The following is a 22133-nucleotide window of genomic DNA, read 5'->3' on the forward strand; positions in this document are numbered from 1 at the left end:
AGTGAGCATTACAACACTTGGCAAAAGTGAAAGATTTCCAAAACGGGAAGAATCTGTACAAAAATTGGGGCGGGAAACTGCACAAGAGGTGTAACATTTCAAGAAACTTGCAATTTTCTCTTGTAAGGCCCATCAAAACCCATTGAACACCTACTGTATAATGAGTAGCTGAAGTGAATCCATTCAAAACTTAGGCCCCAATTCAGCAAATAACTCAAGTATGTGCTTAAGTCCACTACAGTCAATGGGACCTTACCACATCCTGAAGTGCCTCACTGAATAGAGATAGCTTGCTGAATCAGGGCCTTAATGCAGCACCCTGCTAAAAGCAGGAAATTGTTGCATTCAACCTGCATGGGAGTAAACTCCTTCCTTGCCTAGTTCAATCTGCCTAATGATCCAATAAATTGCCCATAAATGTTCAAACCAGAGGCAACACTACCTAAAGCTAGCAGAGGAGGTTATTATGTCACTCAAGGTATTTCAGCACATCATACACCAGAAAACAGAGTGCTAACGGAGAACAGCATCAGACAAAGCTGAAGATGTAACAATAAGTGGGTGGGAAAGAACAGAAAGTAGACGGGAAGAGGAAAAAAACCCCTAAGCTCATCAAAAATATCCTTTGTAAGAAAGGAAGCTCTGTCTTAAGAAAAATATTGATTAAGTTATTGGCATCACCTAAGTCAACTTATTTAAGGCAGGAAAGTTAAAAAGACAAAAAAGAGAGGGGGGAAGTGTTACTAGCAACAGGTCTGAAGCCACCAGCCTCTAAACATTCCCCTGATACTACACTGAAGATCAAAATCTGGTAAGTTTTTTGTTTCTTCCCCTGGTGTTTATATTCATTTCATTCTCATTCCACTTCAATTGTGACACCAACATTTGTCTAAAGCTCCCAGTGAGGAGTTCTAAATCACCTATTTCCCATATGCCCCACCTCCATATCAAGTACAGAGGATCAATAACAATCACTAATAACCACAAATGGAACTTAAGTTGCAGTCATTGTGTAGACTGTGTATTCTGGGCCATCCCTATCTATATTTATTGTATAAAAATTTGGAAAAAACAGTCAACATTACAGAAGGACTTTATTAAAGAAAATCATGATAGGATGAAAATGCCTTATGTATCATGACAACCTATACTACTGTAAATGACATGTATAAATAAAAAGATACATTAAGCTTGTTATATAAAAAGCATCAAATTTAAACTAGTGTTCTCATCAAAAATAAATTTTATCAGACAGTATATACATATAAAACTTATTTGAATATTTTAAAACACATTTTTTCTTCACGGCACCTAACCTAGAAAAGAAACAAAGAACATTTTAAGAGACAGTTCAATATCACCTAAACCTTATTGCACTGCATTTATCATTGCTCCTTCATGTATTCTATTCCTAAAAAATAAATTCCATAGATGCATTTTAAGATGCCCTTAGAATATTTTATCCCTTATTATCAACTGTCCTTTTTAAAATTAAAAATTATATAAACTAAACCATGATCATTCTCAGCATTACATTTAAAATATCAATATGAAGTTTTGAAAACCAAAAAACTAACTGGCCATCAAATGTTCAAATACACATATTTCAACTCTTTGCTGTTTAGAAGATTTATATGCAAAGACTTTTGATCCACAAAGAATACAGTCACACTCAGGTTTTTCTACAGCACCCATCATTGTAATTAAACACTTTGCAATATCCAGAGTAGCTCACCTAAATTAAAGTGGTCTTTAAAGTATACTTAAGGGGGGAAAAACCTAAACAAATATGCAATTTCAAGTATTTACATTAAACATATTAAATTATATGGGTTATACAAGCATTGTAAGTAATTTCTCTACAATTCTTTCAAATACATAAAAAAAATATATGGATTGAACTGTGAAGAAGTCTTCTGACAAATACTTACTTTCATTTTCTTGGCTGATACCAGGAGGGGGAATCATAGGTTCTGTGATTTCAAAAGTTTCTACAATGTCCTGATCAGAGAAAGTAAGATTAAAAAGTTTATTACACTACTGTGACTACTTAAACACAAAATAATTAGCTGCATTAGAAATACACAGGGCTCTCACATTTCAGCACTTACCAAAATGATTAGGTCAACTTGGGGAGGAGGAGGAATGGGAGTTCCATGTGCCAAAAACCTCTTTTTGCTTAAGGTATATTTAAAAATAAAATCACTTGGAGGTCTGTCAAATTAAACTTCAGATCACCAAGTTCTGCACACCCAGCCTGTGAAAAGTGGGTGCATATGTGACAGCTTTTACAATTAGCACTTCGCCATATGGAGCACTATCATTGTTTCATACCACCTTCAGGGACTTAAATAAGCCTGATCTTGTGCACTGTAGGACATTCTTTTAAATCAGATTATGGATATAATAAATAGCAGAAACATCACCTCCCCCCTACCCCCCATGACTGAATGCCATGTAACAGGGGGAAACAGATAGCAATTTGGACTTACTTCTAATATCTACTTGGCCTTTATATAGTACAGTAATTGCAAGTTGTTTGTAGCGGCACAGCCTTAGATTGGAAGCAGTATAAATGAGACAGGGCACCCATGCACTGGACTGAAGTCTCCATTCCATCTCTCACTGTAGGAAGAAACTATTTGATTGTACCTACTAGTTTTCCAAGGTCCATAATGATCAATATGTATTGATACCAAGATGTGTACACAACTTGTCATAAGATGCACTACTTTGAGATTTCACATCACAGAATAGCACAGCTCTCCAAGACCCTTTAAATTTCAACTAAAGCAAAGGCAGTGTCATCTATTGTACCTTCCAGTCTTGATGGCTCAAAGATATGACTGCTTGGTTCCGTACTTGGGCATTCTGGTCATTTTCTCTACCTTCCTCTTCATGTGAAGGCTCTGTTCAAAATACCACATTTTCAGGACCCATACGGTTAGAAAGGCATGTCAAGTGTTATAGTACCCTTCAGGAACATCAGAATTGCCATATCAGATCAAATTAGTGGCCCATCTAGTCCAGAATTATGTCTGACAGACCAGTACCAGATGCTACACAAAAAAACAAGACATTCTCTTAACTTTGGTAGTTGGTAGTGAATTTGTGTCAAATCTGCCAAACTGTTTCAGTCAAAATATGTATCTTTTGCCATCTTAAAACTTCACCTATTTATTACCACATTTCAGTTTCTAATCCATTACAGAATTTTACCTCACACCTCATGTTCTCCTAGAACACCTCTACCTCGATATAACGCTGTCCTCGGGAAACAAAAAAATCTTACCGCGTTATAGGTGAAACCGCATTATATCGAACTTGCTTTGATCCACCAGAGTGCGCAGCCCCGCCCCCCCCGGAGCACTGCTTTACTGCATTATATCCGAATTTGTGTTATATCGGGTCGCGTTATATCAAGGTAGAGGTGTATCCTCTTAGGAAGGATTTTGTCAATTCATGTCAACTAACTCTCCTTTACTAATGAATGATGACGTGCTCGGGAAATTCTAGATTAGACACAATTATCTTTTCTAAGTGATGCACTTTGTTTGTCCCTACAATATTACAATCTAGGTGTTTATAATTCTGTTCTTAATTCTTGTTTTAAATCAGTTTTCCTGGTATTGATGTAAGGCTCACTGGTCTGTAATTCCCAGGATCGCTCCCACTGTCTTTTATATGACATCTGCTCCCCTTCAGTTCTTCTGTCATCTGTAGCCGACTTTAATGATATTGCATTTTTTGCTTGCCACTGTCAACTTCCTTCTTATTCTTTTAGCACTCTTGGATTAATACTATCTGGTCCATGTAACTTACTACTCTTTATCAATTTGTTCCAGGACTAATACTTTACCTAAAAAATGAAGGTCTGAGGTAGATATACCCCATCACCCTCTGTGAAGGCTAAAAAGAAAATTGTTTAGTTTATCCTCAATTGCCCTCTTTTTCCTTGGCATTCTAGAAGACACACCAGGCCTCCTGCTTTGCTTTTGCAGGCTTCCTTTTGCAGACTCCCTGCTTTGTCTATTACGTTTAAGAATTTTGTTATTTGCAGACTATTTTCTCTTCAAATTCTCTTTGCTCTGCTAATGTTCATCTTACTTTTTACCTGCCATAATTTATACTTCTTTCTATTAGGTTCACTTGGATTAGATTTCCATTTTCTGGTGGTTGTTTTTTTGACAGATACTTCTTTAGCCAGAATTTAGCTTCTTTTGCCAGAATCTGGGAATGGGCAACAGGGGATGGATCACCTGATGATTACCTGTTCTGTTCATTTCCTCTTGGGCACCTGGCATTGGCCACTGGCGGAAGGCAGGACACTGGGCTAAATGGACCTTTGGTCGGGGGGTGGGTGGGTGGGTGGGTGTGTGTGTGTTTGTTCCAGCAGCAGCATAAGAGTGCTGGTTTGAAACTAATGTAATCTTTAAAGGGCTCATTTAACATTTGGGGGGAAGGGATAGCTCAGTGACTTGAGCATTGGCCTGCTAAACCCAGGGTTGTGAGTTCAATCCTTGAGGGGGCCATTTAGGGATCTGGGGCAAAATCAGTACTTGGTCCTGCTAGTGAAGGCTGGGGGCTGGACTCGATGACCTTTCAAGGTCCCTTCCAGTTCTAGGAGATAGGATATCTCCATTAATTTTTTTTTTTTATTTTAACAAATGCAAGTTATAGTGCTTCTGTTTGCTTGCAATACTTTGAAAGATGCATGGCCCAATCCTACAGTTACTCAAATAAGTAAGGGTTATGTGATTAGGCCTACAGAGCAGATACCACATAGGGACAGAAGCAATGCCCACTGAAGGCAATGGGTCATGGTCAGGTCTTGAGTTAAAAGTCCTAAATCTATTGGTTAAAAGACCTATACACCTTCTAGATACACAAGCTCTTTTGGTGCTTGAGTAATTTGTCTGTCTTTTAAAAAGTTAAATGTATTTTACCTATTACTGGCAGTTTGTCCTGATCCAGCTTTATTCTTGCAAAGCCATCCTAGAATGCAATACAATTTGATTTAGAATTACAGAAACTACAACTGTTCAGATGATATAAAACACTGAAATAGACAATGACAATTTTCTTTTAAACGGATACACATTTTTCATTTATTTATATGACTAACTTTGTAATGCTATATCAGTGGAAATGTACATATATTCTTGCATCAAGAATCTTAGTTATGTTACCAGAGCAACAATAACTAAGCCTCTTGCAAATACAGTACATACTTCCTACATATTCACAGGAGTGCGAAATTTACAGTTGCTAAGGGAGACATAACTGAACTTCTGAACAAGTATCTATAAAATCTCAACCATAACATGAATATAGTATGGACACACTTCCCTTGGTCATTACACCACATGCATTTTAAAAATCGATAATGAAAACTATATTTTCATTCATTCATTTTCAAATTTTCTTTGTAATCAGTGAAAGGTATTTTTTTCAAATTCAGCTAACATGACAAACTTGAATTAAGAAAGTAGGTTACCTGAGCACATAGTAGTCCTGAAAAGATTTGAGAACTAGATTGGATACTTTTAAACCACTGAAAAAAACCTTTAATAAAATTATATGCTAAAACTTTGCAAGAGAGGGAACTTTAGGTAGAGAACAAACTTGAGGTATTGCAGCCCAAAGCAAAATACTTAAGTGAAGTTATAAGGATATAAAAATGGGGCATTTGGAATTAAAAATGTGTCAACTACAGAATTAAATCCATTAAAACACATGGGAAGAAAATATGGTCTTCTTAAGCAATTACAGGCTTTTGCACTTAAAACTCAGCTTAAAAACAATTCAACTACTATTCCAATATATTCCACAGTCCTGAGACTGTGGTAACTTGATATATTTACCAGCAGCTTAAAAAGAAAAAGAAAAAAAAAAAACAAAAAAAAAAACCACATTTGCATTATTCCTATTTCTTGCTGGACAATGTCATTCGGGTGAAGAATAACGCTTGGTACTCCATACTTCATGTCTGAAATCAGGCAAAAGGGGCAAAGCACTTTCACAGATTAATTTACAAAAATATAGTCAAGATAATGTACGTGCTTACACAAAGTTTTAGTTCTTTAAAATGCTTTACAAACACACACTAAAAAAACCCCTCAAAACACCTCTGTAGGTGGTAAATGGCTGATTTCACAACCAGATGCATCTACATCAGTTGCTGGCCGCCACTTCCCGCAGCTCCCATTGTCATGCAAACCGCGGCAACTGGGAGCTGCGGGCGGCTGTGCCAATGTAAACAAACTGTCTCGCGGTTCGCCAGCGGATTACCCTGACGGGCTGCGTGTGGCCCACAGGTGATCTACGCAGACAATAAACCACATGGACAAGTCCACCCAATGAGTCAGTGTCAGAGCAAGGATTAGTTCTCAGGAGTTTCTGGGTACAAGTCCCAGGCTCAATGCATAAACCATACTTGTAAACGCAAAATAGACATTAATAAAACTAAAGAAATTTTTTTTTTAAAGCGCTAAACATATTTAATTTTTTTAAAACAGATTTTCATGCAAATGCAGCTTGAAACAACCCAGTAAATAAAAAGAAAAAGCATCATTCACCATTTTCTAACAATATAAATGTAAAAATTAATTTTAAAAATGTATGTTAAACTATCTTAATTTAAGCAATGATGTGTATTTGTTATAGTGTATCCTCCTGTTAGCAACAAGTACTGACCAATGAGAATTAACCTTTAAGACAGTAACTAAAGTATAAATGCAAAACAAGATCAAAATTCCTGATTGCTGATTTATATAGCTTTAATTTAAATCAATCCACCCCAACTTTTATCTTAGGGTTCTGGTGACCATGTAAAATCCATCTATGCTTTATTGTCTTTTATCAGAAATCTATTAAAACTTCTCTATTAGACTAATGAAAAGAATGAGATTTCAAAACACTTTGATTTGCATTTGTGAAAATTTTATTGGCAGAGTTGGACTCCAGAGTATCAAATGTTAGACCTGTATTCCCACACCATACTGTCCCAGAAACAAAAATATACCACCTAGCCAGAACTGTGGAAACAGCAGCTACAATTACAATAAATAAACAAATATTCTGGTTTTCTTGTACCATTCCAGTATACAAGTAAGATTTGAAGACCAAGTTACTCCTTACCCTTATAATGAAGGATACATGAAAGATGTTTTCCACAGTGCGTGCAAAAGAACTTGGATCAATCACAAAATCAAAGAAGGAAATAGGTATATTGGCTATAGACATAAGAAAACAGTGGTTATAAAACAAATGGTATACATAAAGCTAGCAGAGATGTAAATGCTAATTTAAGAGATAATATTCTATGTAGGGCTTAAGCAAATTGTTATATATTTAACTGTTCTCATGTGAAACAATTTTAATACATTTTCAAATGTAATAGGTGTAATATGCTGTTTAAAAAAAAAACAAAAAAACCCACAACCTTTCTCCCCACTACGTCCCACCTCCCCACATACACCTGAAATGAAATAAAGGAGTTAAAATAGTCATTGTTTCATTAATTTTTTTTTGTTGTTTTTGGAGATCACAATTCAAATATTGATCAACTTTTCACTCCAAAGGAGTATAGCATTCTTCTAGGAAGAGGGAATGCTTTGTATTCTTTTGCTAAGAAACCCCCAATATTCAATTAATGGAAGAAACAGTGTTCTAAAATGGACCTTTTCCTGCCCTTATCTAGAGAACTTTGCCATTGCATGGGACCCTACGCTGAAAGGGATTAAGAACACTCCTGCAAGATAAGTGCTAACATGCCCTGCCCTGTTGGAATGGCTATATGTTGGAAAGGAAAGGGGTGGTAGGAGACCAAAAGACATTTAATTAAAGGCTCTGAACTCTCTCTGCCTAGAGTCTTGTTAAAAGAAGTTTCCCAGTTATGCATCCTAAGTACACTTTTTTTTAAACGTATGTTTTCCCTGCAAGTCTAGTAGGAGATTTTTTTTAAATATAGATGATCAATACTACTAAAATGTTCTTAAACAAATATATTAATATACTACTGGCAAAAGTGTGTCCACAATCAGCATATTTATTGCATATGCAAAAAACTTTAAAACAAAAACAAGATAAAAAACTAACTGAATCAGTTTCCCCATTCAAATCTGAAAATTGTAGATTCTGCATCCTGATTGGGATCCCAGCATCCAAGGCAAGACATGAGATGAAGCCAAAACAGCAAGATGTTTAAGTGATTTCCTCCCACCCTAAATAGTAGCCTTTGAGCCTGCAGAACGTGGCAGAAAGAACTACACCTCTACCCCGATATAACGTTGTCCTCGGGAGCCAAAAAAAAAAATCTTATTGCGTTATAGGTGAAACCGCATTATATCAAACTTGCTTTGATCCGCCAAAGTGCACAGCCCCACCCCCCCCAGAGCACTGCTTTACCGCATTATATCCGAATGTGTTATATCGGGGTAGAGGTGTATTTGTTTATTTAAAATGAAAACTGACACACCTCTCTCTGATTTTAGATGCATGACAAATTAAAAACACAGATCCATAACAGAAACAAAAACAATGGGAGACCAGCGATCAAAGTGCCTGGACCCCTTTACTCCAAGCATAAAAAATAGCCAAGCATAACAAATATTTAAACATCCTCATCTCTCCTTTGACAGAAAGCACAAACTCCACACCTTTGAGTTGACAAAACCCTCAAACCTATCCACCTTAGCCTTCCAAACTGGTAGGCTTTTAGACTAGGTCTATCCTGGAAGCTGGGGGTGATTCCCAGCTCCAGGACACATATTCACACTAGCTGTCATTGAGCTAGTGCACTAAAAATAATAGTGGAGCCAAAGTAGCATGGGCAGGGCAAAGCTGGCCACCCTGAGTACACCCCACTTCCCATGCTACTGTGGCTACACTACTATTCTTAGTATGCTAGCTTGATGAGAGTATGTCTCCTCGAGCTGGGAATCACCCCCCATTACACTTAAGTCTAAGAGTAGACTTACTCTTAGTTCTAGATGTCAACAAATTCAGATTATTTCCAACCGAGATGGGAAAATTAATGGGAAAGTTGAAAGGCCCCCAGAATGCCCTGCCAATAGGGTCCTCCCAAATACCAAGTAAGCTCCAGCTTCAACAGCCCTCACTACCCAAACTGTGTCAATCTCAGGTGAAGGCAGGCAGGGCCCAAGCTATTTAGGGCTTCTCAGGTCCAAATCACCACCTTTATCTCCAGCCAGAAGCCAATAGGCAGCCAATGCAAATTCCAAGTACCTGTCACTGCACATTTGCAGCAAGACATCTGCTTAAGAAGTGAAGAGCTGCATTCAGCATTAGCTTCACTTTTAGCGAACTAAAGATGTGGCCCCATGGAGAGTATATGGCTTAATCTTGAGGTGACAAAGGCATGTATCACAATAGAAAAGTCTGTATAAATCATAAGAGGTCACAACCTCCTGACCAGACAGATTGGAAAATGCAGCCCTAGTTATTTATATCATCTGAATGCAGTTGGGAATCAGACAATTCTTAAAAAGTGAATTTGAGTGACAAGCTTCAAAGAGGCTAATAATCTTTGCTATATCCTCTGGTTGATTCAGTGGTCTACCATCTTCATCTCTACCTTATGCAAACTCAGTTTCAGCTAGCTTCCCATCATCCATGCCCAAATTTTTAGCTTGCCAGAAACACATGCTCAAGTATGCCCTTTGGATCAGACAAAATGTAGACAGAAAACTGGGTGTCGTCATATTCAGACACCACATTTCCTTGCTACATGTACACATCTAACAGGAAATGTGACCAAGTAGAATCCTGCAGAACCACACAAAATAATCTTTGGGGCAGAAAAGCAATTGCACGAAACTACTCTCTGGGATCTCAGAAGGGAAAGAATGAAGCTACTGCAAGGTAGACTTATCTACTCCCGCTCCTGTCTGAATGAGAGTTACCACCACCTCAAGATCAACACTAACGAAGGCAACTGATAGATTAAGATGGATAAAAGTTATGTTGACAATGTTATGAGAAGATCATCGACCAGCAGCACAAGTTGCAGTCTTGCCTTCTCCAGGTCAGAACCCAGATTGGCAAAGATCAAATAAGTCAAAGAAATCCATATGCTGTAAAAACGATCACATCATAACAATCCAAATAATAATAATCTTAACCAAAAATAAAAGATTAAATGCAGTTTGATAATGAATAGACTCTCAACACCAAGGGCTGGTTTCTAGAACACAGGCCCCCAAAACACTCTTCCTTAAGGCCAACTGGAATTTTGTACTCCCTTAACAGAGGGACTGTCAGATGCCATCAGTGAAGGATTCAGTTTTTCCCCCACTGGCCTTTGCTAGCCAAGGCAATAACAAGTCATAGAAAAAAAGTTCTCAACACATCCAAAATCTCATAAGTGACACTGGCTGAAATTCAAGTAGAGACCTAACTAATGTCCCCTCAAAAAACATTGTGGATGAGGTCTCAACAGTTTGCATTATTTGTCATAACTTACGATATTGTACATTAACTTTGTACATCATCATAAGTTAACTGACAGGAGCCAACTATCATCTCCTTGTTTAAAAATAAAAAAAATAAATAAATAAATAAAAAGGACTAGAAGAACCTTTCTAATACCCTATTTTTGACTCGAGTCAAGAGATTAGTTGAACTGGTTCATTGCCATATACCATACCTGCATTTCTTTAGTGACCTCCATCAGTTTCAGCAGAACCCAAGCTTACATTTAAAAATATCAAGTTTCTAGTCCTTATTGTTCCAAATGTGAAACCATGTCTTTCTGAGTCTGCAGACAGAAACAATAGCTCCACGGGCTAAATGCTGCAACTGCAGAAGGCCATAAATACAGTACAATCACTGTGGAGACTGCAGAGAGACAGAATTTAGAAGGTGCCCAGAGTTTTAAGTCTACAAGCCAAACCTCCTCCCCAGCAAAGAAGGACACACTGGGATGCTAGACCCCATTAGTTACTAATGTAGCAGCAGAGTATCATTCCCTAGCTTCCAAAGTGTAATCAATGTAGCATATTACAAACCTCCGTTAGTGCAAATTTTAGCTAAATTGGAGGCATACTTACGATCGTCTTTAAAATAGGTCTGTAACAATCCCAAGATCCTCTCTACTTCTTTTTCTGTGGCTTCCTGATGAGATTCCTCCATTTTCTTCAACTGGAGAAGGAAAAAGAAAAAGAAAAAAAAAAAATCAAGAATCATGCATCTATCCTGCTGTAAACCAACATTATACAGAAAAATATTTTTCTACTTTCTTTTTAAATCATTCTTTTAGTGACAAGTTTTAGTACTAAGCAGAAGAAAACATCAGCTCTGAATTGTTGCATTTGGCTATAAAAAACAGAAGACAGAGTAATAAAAGGCTGCTGTCACTGAACACAATATGCGTAACATAGTTGACTATGTCAAATGCCTGGAACCTATTTATCTGAAAGGACTACCTTTCTCTCTTTGCCACGCACAGAGGCACCTGAACTGCAGCTCACTTATTTAAGAAAGGAGACAGTTAGCAGGTGCTTTGGAAACGTACTCTCCCCGCCCCCCCCTTCCAATCCATCTCAAGAGTTCCAGTTTTATCAATTTCCAGGACTTATTGTAAGGCCCATTTGTTTTTCCTAGTTGAGGAATTGGGAGGATTCTGCTGGTGCATAAACTTCTAAAACTTTAAAAATCAGTTTAATGGGCGGGAAGGGGCTTGTTATTACTTAAATGGACAGTTGCTTACGGTTTTCTTTGACCTATATTGATATAAAGGTCCTACATTTACTTAAGAAAAGTCATGACAGATTTGAAATTACTCCTAACAGGAGACTAATGAGGTAATGTGATTTTGCAGATCTGTCTTATTTATAATAAAGAGGGGTATACTAAAGCAGCAGTGGCAAAGCTGAAGCCAATTTGGAGGAATAAGAACATCTCCCTGGAATCCAAACTGAAACTACTGCACGCATTGGTCATCTCCATTTTTCTGTATGCGTGCGAGACACGGACCCTTACGGCAGAACTTGAACGGAAAATACAGGTAGTAGAGATTAGATACTTCCATAAAATCCTGATCATCTCCTACTTCGACCACATCACCTAAGTCTCCCGGAGTTGTGAAAAATCCACAACCCTGAGAGATGTAGTTTAGACGATTCTTCCATCAACCTAGCTACCACCTCTCAGGGAGGTGGATTAACTACAGCAACGGGAGAATCCTTACCACTGCAGCTGTGCCATTGTAGCATTTTAAGTGAAGCCATAGCGGCAGAGAAAACATAGATAATTCACAAACTAAAAAAAGTGACTTAGGATAGCTATGATGTCAAAAATGATTATTACAAATATTACTTTACAAACCTGAGCAGGCATTGCCCTTTTTTCTTCTGTTCCTGCTTTCCTTTTCTGCCTCTCAATCCGTTGCCTTGGTACAGGAGGATCAGCCTTGAAAGATCCCAACCTAATCCAAATAGAAAAGTAGCATGAATGTATGAAAACTACTTTAAAGTATGCACTAGACTAGAGAATATATTGAGCAGTTTGCTGGGTTAAGATAGAAAATAATGCTAGGAAACTAAACATGAAGCTTCTAATATGTACTATGATTCCTATAAACTGCCACCACTAATGGTTCTATGAGTTATGATTTGCAATCAGCTTTGCAACACCATAAATCAATACACTGTTAAATGCATTATTTTGTTCCAAGTTTTTTTTAGTAAAATAAATTAAAATCTATTTGTCATAGAGACATGACTTTTTATATTAAGTAGTAACACAGAGTATATCTTTAAACTGAGTTTTTGGGGTATTCCATGCTTCTTTTTCTGAAAATACTCCAATTTTATATTTTTTCTCTGATCATTTGTTTAATTTCTACAATTGTAGGCCTGTAGCTATGAACATGTTAATAACTTCTCATTTTGAAATAAAACTCAGGATAGGGCATTGTATGTTCAATGGACTGAAAAATGGATTTAGATCTTCTAATTTTTTAAAACATACGTTCTAATATAGGGCACTTCAATAGATACCAAAAATTCAGTACTTTCTCAATATTCACACTTTGCCATAGGAAACCTAAACTTATATAAAAGAGGGTATAGCTAAAGGTCCATACTCAACTATTTACAAAGAAATCAAAGTTAGACTTTCTTCCATTCAATATCTTTGATCATTTCCAGTATAACATTAGAATAAAATTACCTTCAGCACTTTGTTGGTACTTGTAATCTCAGATAGTTATTTGTGTTTTAAAATGGTAAACAAGCTACTAGTCTAACATACCATTCATCTTTTATTACTATCCAGTGTGTTAGACAAGATGATCATCTCTACAACCACTTGCAACAGTTACTTGTAGTGCAAATTGTATAGCTGGTTGAGGCCTTCAAATACTTCAGCCTTTTATCAGAGCTGAAATTATATTTGTGGGAGGGGGAAAAACTGCATTAGCAGGGACAGGATGACTAAACTGATTTTTTTCATTTATACGGGGAAATTGGGATCTATCACAGGGTGAGCTGGGACTGTCTGAAGTTAACGCTGAGCTTCTGGGCCTGAGTCAGATAACCAAGGATCATTTGACAGCAGCCCAGAGGCAGCACCTCATAAAAGTGCCTGTTCACACAGAGGAAAACCTGCAGGGAGCAGGAAGACTCTCCTGCAGTACAGCCAGGACAGGAGGAGTGTGGGAATGATTGCCAGGATTCAGATTGTTTCCTAGGAAGGAGCTAGGAAAGCAGGAAGTACTGGGAGGCTCTCAAACTACAAAATCCTGCAGAGGATTACATGGTGCTCAGGGAGAGATCAGGGTAGACACACAATCAGGTAGGAGGTCCAGAGCAAATCCCACAATGTGCTTTACAGGACCTGGGGAAGCCCTAAGGAGGAGAGGAGAACTCTCCTATGCCTTGGCTGTGCCTCCCAGATGAGGAAAATGCAAATTACTACAAAAAGGGAAGAAGGAATGTTTGCAGAGGATGGCACTGTAGGGCAGAAAAGACTAGGTAAAGGAAATTATGAGACCTTCCTGTCCAGTGGAAGAACTGTTTGCCTCAGAAGAGTGAAAAAATGGTTTATGTTCATTTTGTGTTACTACTTCATAAACCAGACTCCGAAAAGGAGAATGTTATTTGAAATGCCTGGGTGAACATGAGTTCATCTAGGTGGGAGAAGGGCACAACTGAGGGTGCAGTGACCTGACTGCCATGCCAGGAGAGAGCTCTGCTATGGACTGCAGCCAGACTCCCAAGTTAATCTCTTCTCTCAAATACAGTGTACTACCTAAAAATTGATAATCTAAGGGTCAGTCCTTTTGAGAACTAACTAACTAGGCCATGTTGCACTTCAGCATATATTATCATTTTCCTTGAATATGCTTACATGTAGTGAAAAGAAGGAGATCTTCTGAAATATCTTTCTGCTTCTGCTCCCAGTTTATGCCAGGCATTATTAGGTAAAAATCCACTAGCAATGCTCTCATCATCGCTATCATTTTCTTCTCCTTCTAGACGATTTAGGCCCATAAATGTTAGCTATTGAAGGGGGGGGAAGATATTGCATCTAAATTTCACAAAACAAAGTCAATGGATGCTTATTTCTAAAATATTGCATTATAATGTATACCCTACTTGAATACTGCAAGAATTGCTTACTTTTCTTCCAATTAGAGTAAAAACAAAAAAACAAAAAACAAAACAAAAAAACCACACATACATAAGTTAAAGTGAATATATAGAAACATGAATTACCTAAAGAAAGAATCACACACTGTCAATTGCTACTGAAACAAAAATTCAAATATTTAGATATTTCTTCCCAAATTGTACTACAAAGGACAAAAATCCACATTTTAAAGGTTATACAACAATTCACTAACTATAATAGGAAAGAATGATTGGTCTTGGTCTGACGTCTTAGTGATTTTATCACAAAAAAAGAAACTGATATGTTCCTTCTTGGAACATAGCAGTTTCTCTTAATTATAGTTTCTCATTTGTCTACCCACACCCCCACTGTATAATTTTTAGGCCTCAATCCTGCAACAAGCTCTACACAGGTAGCCCATTCAGCCCTATGGGAGCCACACTGAAGTCAGACATCTATGTGGATGTAGGCATCTGCCTGAACAGAGCTTATTGCAGAACTGGGACCTGTAGCCCCGATTCTGCTAAGATTTAGACAAAGTTATGCACCAGTTTGTGAGTAGTTTCACTGAAATCAATGCGACCTAAGGCAGTTATCAATTCTCTTTTTTAGACTGGCCAGCAGGAGGCTGTTTAAAGAGACACTGTCTCACGGCTGTCTTCAACATGACAACTTTCCTGCATTTCAGAGGACAGAAATTGAAGTGTCCTCCTGCATAGCAGCAAAGAGTGATGCTGTGTTATCTTCTATCTTACTGATCATATGCTCTCTAGCGGTTCAGTTGCCAGTTATAACTTCAGACACCTGTATTTTTACCCATAAACTTAATATCTATGGAAATGAATGCTTATGAATGGTTGTAAAATGACAACACAAATCCTCTATTCATTTGCAAGCTTTCTTCCGTTGTCCAGTGCGTGTTAAACTTGTCTTTGCATGGCTATATCTAACAATGAGAGTATAGTTTAGCCTCTGCCTTCATATAATCCATGACCTCTATGCTGCCAGCAAGTGTGGAAGTTACTGTTTCTTAACTTTACAATGCAATTAAAAGCACAATTTCTGAACATATCACATTTTTGGGACAACTGAACACATTTCAGGTACTGTATAACCATCACATGCCTCTTCCCCCTTTAGACAATAAGCAATGGAACCTAATTCTCTTGTACAACAAAGCTACACCTTTGACAAAAAGTTGCAACTCCTCATTAGGCTACTGTAACAGCTTATAAGAAGATGAAATTGGCTTTTGCTCCAATGTCCGGGCAAACTGGCACTTTTCAGCCAGAGTATCAAGAAATAAAACAGGAGATCTTCAAAAGAACCCAAAAGATTCAGATACTGAAGTTCCACTGAAACTCACAGCTTTGGTTAAAATAGGAATAAGTGAATGTAACAGGGGGAAAAAACAGCAAACGTTGCTGTTTTGAAAGTATTCGAGGTATAGCTTTTCAAAACCAAAACAGCAGATTTCTTTTCTTTACTAAATACACTATTGTAAAGAACCTCATTCAATTAACTGCTGTGAAATATCATTTGATGAAGTAAGACGCTGATCCTGTAACATCTGGAGTCTAAGTTTGTATAGCTACATTTCCTTTATTAAAACTGGAGATTCTAAATGTAGCCTTTAAAGCAATTACTGTAGATTGAGCAGAAAGTTAGGATCAACTTCTATACTACTTGCAAAAAAGTTAAAGAACCTCGTAGAAATTATGCAAAGTTTTCATACAACAGCAGTGTTTTTCCTGAAATCTTCAAACCCGTTTATTTTCCCCTTCTATTACATACATGGCAATCTCAAGCCACATTTTAACAAGTCAGCAGTTCTTAACTTACTAAATCTTCAGCAAATGCTGGCGAGTCAAATACTGTCATTTCAGAGTGTAACTCATTTGCTTTCTCCTTTCCTAGATTTGATGCCAAAACAAGGAACTGGGCATCCAGAGCAGCCTCCCTTGCCTGGGAAACTGTTATGGAAAAAGAAAGAGTTTTATGTTATCAATATACAATTGTCTAAATGTCAAAGTATACACTACACGAACAATAAAATCAGAGCTAATGTGCTTTGTAAGTCAATTTCTGAAGATCAAACAATTCCTTTTATTGTACAGAGATAGCTGACTGCTCTAAAAGAAAACATTTGCCAATCACTGCCAACAGGAAGTATGAAACACCGTCAAGCCATCCTTAAAGCAAAATTACATTTTCTTCCTCAATATGTTTGCTCTCTCCAAATATAGTATACTGAATCTATTTACTTAAATAACATTAGTTTTTACACTATTTTTTCACTCCTGTTGCACTGCAGAGCCAAAATACAGAAACATAAGTAAACAGTTGTATTTTTAAACTATAAACCTAAATTTATTAAATAGGATCTTCCTGGCTGTTTTGTTTGTTGCTTTTTTTTTTTTAGGGTAGTGAGGGACTAACATTTTTTTATTCTGAGCATCACTTCATTAGCTTTGAGGTTCAAAGCAAAAATTTCTGAAATAGACTGTGGGATTAACCTTACCTCCACTGAACAATTTATTGGCTTCTTGTAGTGCATCTGTCAAACTATTGCTTTTTGAACTCAGCATATCCTCACGATTCTCTGGGAAAAAAGAAAACAAATAAGTAAAATATTAAATTAAACACGTACGCATCAAAAAATAAACAAACACTTATAACCTTAACCATAAGTAGCTAACAGTGCCTGACACTAAACCTCACCAAATTCAAAATACTCCAAATCTGTTTATAGTACCTTTTACAGTGAGCATTTATGTAGGCCCTGATCCTACAAACATTTATGACCATACTTAACTTTAAGCATGTGGGTAGTCCCAGTGAAATCAATGGGACTATTCACGTTTACTGCTAAGCATGTAAGTATTTGCAGATCAAAACAGTAGCACTTATCACTGCAGATAGTGGGACTATTTCAATACTGTAAAATGAATGTTTCAAAAAAGAGTTCCCATTTATAGAATGAGACTCAGAGAAATTAAAAGGCTAGGATTTCCCCCACAAGTGATTACAAACCAACTACAGTATATTTCTGTCACGTGGACATTTTTAAAATCTCCACAATTAAGAAATAGATCTTAATCCTGTATGTAATTTGCTGATTCAATTTAAATTTCCTGTTCTACGTCAAAGTAGTTACCAGAGCTCATGAGAGGTATGCCATATGTCATTTGTCTTATGCATTTAAATATCACCAATTAAGGACCTCTACAAAAACATGCAAGGTTGTATAGCACAATGGGGTCGAGGTCTATGACTAAGGCTTCTAAACACTATACGATAATACAAATAATAATAATAATAATAATAATAAAGGTTGTTTCATTTCTAGACATCACTAGGTTAAAACAAAAATCTACATTTATTTAGATTAATAAACACAGACACAATGGGAATATCTGAATGCCTGATTCTATACGACTACTCACAGCATCATAGTGTTCAAGTGGTTTGAGCACATGCATCCAGCTCTTGATACACTTTTCCAAAGCACTGCTGTTTTTCTTGAGAATTGTATTATTAAAACACACACTAGCTGAGTTATTCTAAAACTGAGTTGCAATCTCTTTAAAAAAACATGAAAGTTAAGCAAGTCAGGAGATGGAAGATTTCCAGGGGGAGGGGGAGGAAACAAACAAACAAACAAAAACAGAAAAAAAATATATATATATATATATACCAGGTGCTGCTGGAATTGTTATTGATGACTTAGTAGTCAAGCACTCTTACAAATCAGAAGAATAGGGACAAAGGGACAGCACTGCTACAAGGTAGTGCCTGACTACAAGGCAGCACGAACACAAGGGAGGGGAGACAGCATAGCAGACAGAGACTGACACACACACCTTGTGTGTAGGGGGGAGAGAGAGATGCACACTGCCCCTTTAAGTAAGCTGACCCACTCTTAAGTGCATTGTCTTTTTAAGTCAGTGGTCCCCAACCTTTTCCGGGTGGCGGGAGCCGGACGACGAGCCACCGAGGACCAGGGCCGGCGGACAATCATCCGCTGAAATGCCGCAGAGAAGCGACAACGTCAAGAGGCGTCCCCTCCGAAATGCCACTGAAAAATGATGACGCCGCTTTTCGGCGGATGCTTGTTCGCCGGCCAGTACATGGGCGCACACAGATGCCCTGGCGGGCGCCACAGCACCCACAGGCACCACGTTGGGGACCTCTGTTTTAAGTGGATCAGGAAGTTGAGACAGCAGCTGCTGCCCCAAGCTCTCTATGTCTCTCTCCATCCCGTCCCTGCTCTATAAGCAGAGTGTAGGAGCAGGGGGGAGGGGGACACCCTGACATTACCCCCTCCCTTCCCCCCACCTGCACAGCAAGCAGGAGTCTCTGGGAGCAGCTCCAAGGCAGAGGGCAGGAGCAGCACATGGCAGTGGGGGGAGCGACAGCTGAACTGCCTGCAATTGATAGCCTGCTGGGCGGCTGCCGCACAGGGAACTTAGGGGAGCGGGGAGCTGATAGGTGGCTGCTGGTCCACCCTGGTTACAAGCCCCCACCAGCTAGCTGCAACGGGCTGCACTTCCTGCAAGCAGTGGCAGCTGCCTGCTTTGTCCAAACGACTTTCGAAGGGAGCATTACACAACTTTAAACAAGCATGTTCCCTAACTGATCAGCAACAACATAACAATGAAACAAAGTTAACCGGGACGACTTAAAGTGAGGAGTTACTGTACCTAAATTAGGCGCCTAAGGTTCAGAAATGTCAAACACCCTCAACTCCTGCAACAGATTAGTCGGGTTATCCAGCACCTATGAAGGTCAAACCACTTCCTTAGGTGCCCACAACTGAAAAATTTGGCACTAATGCCCAACTGGCAATTCTCACTCATTCAATTCAGGAGGAGAGACAATCCTTTAAGGAACTTGGTAAAGTGTTTTCCCTCTGGAGAGGAAGAATTTTGTTGTGAAGTTAGTCTCTATCATCCCAAGACCCCCATCAGCTTCAGCCCTAGCTCTATGCGCCTCCCAGTGGGTAGGGCACAGGCTGTTTGTCCTGAGTGGAACAGTCTCCTGCAGCTGCAGCAAGCATGACAGAGACACTTGCAGCTCTGTGGCAGGGCTAAGTCTCAGGCTGCTGCAGGGAGTCCCCAACACTATTATTATTGTTGTTGTTACTATTTGTGACAAGTTTCAGAGTGGTAGCCGTGGTAGCCTGTATGAGCGAAAACAACGAGGAGTCTTTGTGACACCTTAGAGACTAACGCATTTATTTGGGCATAAGCTTCTGAGGGCTAAAACCCACTTCATCAGATGCATAGAATGGAAAACACAGTAGGGAGGTTTAAATTCATCTTTTCACATGCAGTGTGAGTTGCCTTACCAAGTGGGGGGGTCAGTGCTAACGAGCCAATTCGATTAACGTGGAAGTGGGCTATTCTCCCTTCTTGTCAACTGTTGAGAATACCCCATTTCTACCTTAATTGAACTGGCTCCTTAGCACTGACACACACCCCCACCTGGTAAGGCAACTCCCATCTTTTCACATGCGGTGTATTTACACCTCTCTACTGTATTTTCCACTCCATGCATCTGATGAAGTGGGTTTTAGCCCACAGAAGCTTATGCCCAAATAAATGCGTTAGTCTCTAAGGTGCCATAAGGACTCCTCATTGTTGTTACTATTTGTATTACCCTAGCACCTAGGAGCACCAGTCACTGCCCCGGACCACACGGTACGAACACAGATCACCCTCCCTGCCCCCATGGCAGGTGAGACCCCCAGGCTTACGCTGTACTCTGTTGATGAGCTGACGATACTGGTGCCGGAGCATCCTCCTGTCCGTGTGGTTCCCATCGGGCTCGGCTCTCTCGCTGCCCTGCCCAGGCTCCTCTTCCGACTCCTCTTCCTCCCCGTCGCCCCCTTCGTTCGCAGCCTCCAGGGGGCGCTGACGGCCTTGGCCACCCGCCAGCCTGCGCTGCTGGTGCTCGGGCACGGCCCCATTGCGAGAGGTGGATGCGAAAGGCTGGCGGCAGCCTGAGTCCAGGCCCCTGCCCTGCAGGGAGTTGCTGCCGCTTCCAGCATCTTCAGACATCGCCGCCTCCCCCTGCGGGCGGGACAGAAGGAGAGCATGAGCGGCCCTATATGTTCCCCACTCTCCCGGCCTCCTTAAGGCTCAGGCCCTGCCCCACCCCCCCTCAGGGGGAAACACCTCCTCAGACCCTCCCCCTCCGCCGGGCCCGAGAAACGCCGCCACCACCTTGGCTGACCCCCTCCACGCGCTGAACCCCACGTGCTACTGGCGCCGTGTCGTGCGTTGTTAGAAATCTTACGATGGCAACCGCGAGAGCCAAAGCGTGAAGTCAATGGGGGTGGGGAGAGCAGAGAGGAAGCAACTCGTCCGTGGGGTATGTGTAGCGCCGGCGGCATCCTCTACTGCCTCTATCACTCAGTATCTGCAGCGCCCCCTGGCGTGTGGGAGGCACACAGCGCTCAGCCAGCAGTGTTTCTGCTCAGCGGGCTCCTGATGCTGCCCTGAACATCGCAGAGACACGGGGCACCTCGCTGTTGTCGTTGTTTTACATCCCCCCCCCCACCTAATCTCACTTTAAAACCTGGAAATTAACTGCAGGGGTCACGCTTCATGCACAATGATGGGTGGAAATCTGCTGCACCAGGCAGGCGGGCAAAGGAAGCTTCCTAGCCCAGCCTTAGTGCTCCTGCAGGCAGTGGTGTAGCCAGGTTCTAACATCAAATCCCCGGCCCCGCCTCCTCCCCTACACCCTCCCAGGCTTTCGCGCAGCAAGCCTGGGAAGGAGGGGGGAGCGGCAGCATGCTCAGGGGTGGAGACGGAGCGGAGGTGAGCTGGGGCACGAGGAAGGCCGCCCATGCCACAACAGGTAACCCGGGGGGGGCACACAGGGGAACCGCTCCCCGCCCAAGCTCGCCTCCACCTCCCTGGGCCTGAGCACAAAGCCGCCGCTTGCTTCTCAGCCCTCCCAGGTTTCCCGCGTGAACAGCTGATTCATGGGAAGCCAGGGGGGTGGCGCGTTCAGGGAAGGAGGCGGAGGTCAGCTGGGGCTGGGAGCTGCCGAGGTGCTCCAGCCCCGGAGCACCCAGGGAGTCGGCTGCTCCCCCCCCAGCTACGCTACTGCCTACAGGTTTGCCACCGTTCCTTATGCGTTCCAGTGTTCAACGCCCAGTGTGGTGATACAGTCTGTGCAACCGGCAGCAGAGCACTTCCCCACCTTGCTCATAGCACAGTAATAGAGTTGTGTTACTGACCTGGACCCAGACCCTCTACTGCTAAGTGCCCCACAAAAAGATGGTCCTGCCCCCAGGAGCTTACAGTTTAACTATAAAGAGACAACAGGTGGATCTAAACAGACTGGGCAATACCCAGGGGCAGCTTTAGGCCGATTCCCCGAATCGGGCCCCGTGCCCAAGAGGGCCCGGGCCGGAGCTCCAAAGCCCCACCCCCTGGGCCGGAGCTCCAAAGCCCCGCGGCCCCGCCCCCCGGGCCGGAGCT

The 22133-nt window shown here is 40.5% G+C and overlaps 1 protein-coding gene across 1 annotated transcript; it reads right to left on the reverse strand.

Annotated features, from left to right (window-relative positions):
- Nucleotides 1-1833: 1833 nt before the first annotated feature.
- NSMCE4A (NSE4 homolog A, SMC5-SMC6 complex component) lies at nt 1834-20750 on the reverse strand. Its single transcript, XM_026651021.2, has 10 exons — nt 20396-20750; nt 17159-17239; nt 16480-16610; nt 14374-14525; nt 12349-12448; nt 11073-11163; nt 7141-7235; nt 4947-4995; nt 2818-2909; nt 1834-2001 (listed from the first exon to the last, which is right to left on the reverse strand). The coding sequence occupies exons 1-10, from the start codon at nt 20697-20699 to the stop codon at nt 1834-1836; spliced, it is 1263 nt and encodes a 420-aa protein (XP_026506806.1). The 5' UTR covers nt 20700-20750.
- Nucleotides 20751-22133: the final 1383 nt, after the last annotated feature.

Source organism: Terrapene carolina, unplaced genomic scaffold, assembly GCF_002925995.2.
Source record: "Terrapene carolina triunguis isolate 2854851 unplaced genomic scaffold, T_m_triunguis-2.0 Scaffold95, whole genome shotgun sequence".
In the NCBI taxonomy this organism is placed as follows: Eukaryota; Metazoa; Chordata; order Testudines; family Emydidae; genus Terrapene; species Terrapene triunguis.

What these genes read in the sequence shown, in the direction of transcription:
- NSMCE4A (XM_026651021.2), bottom strand. Translation starts at nt 20,699, where the DNA reads ATGTCTGAAGATGCTGGAAGCGGCAGCAACTCCCTGCAGGGCAGGGGC. An exon ending in AAAGGGCAATGCCTGCTCAG is followed by an intron (nt 11,164 to 12,348) that starts GTTTGTAAAGTA and finishes TTCCTTCTCCAG; the next exon opens with TTGAAGAAAATGGAGGAATC. An exon ending in GGACAAACTGCCAGTAATAG is followed by an intron (nt 2,910 to 4,946) that starts GTAAAATACATT and finishes TATTTTGAACAG; the next exon opens with AGCCTTCACATGAAGAGGAA.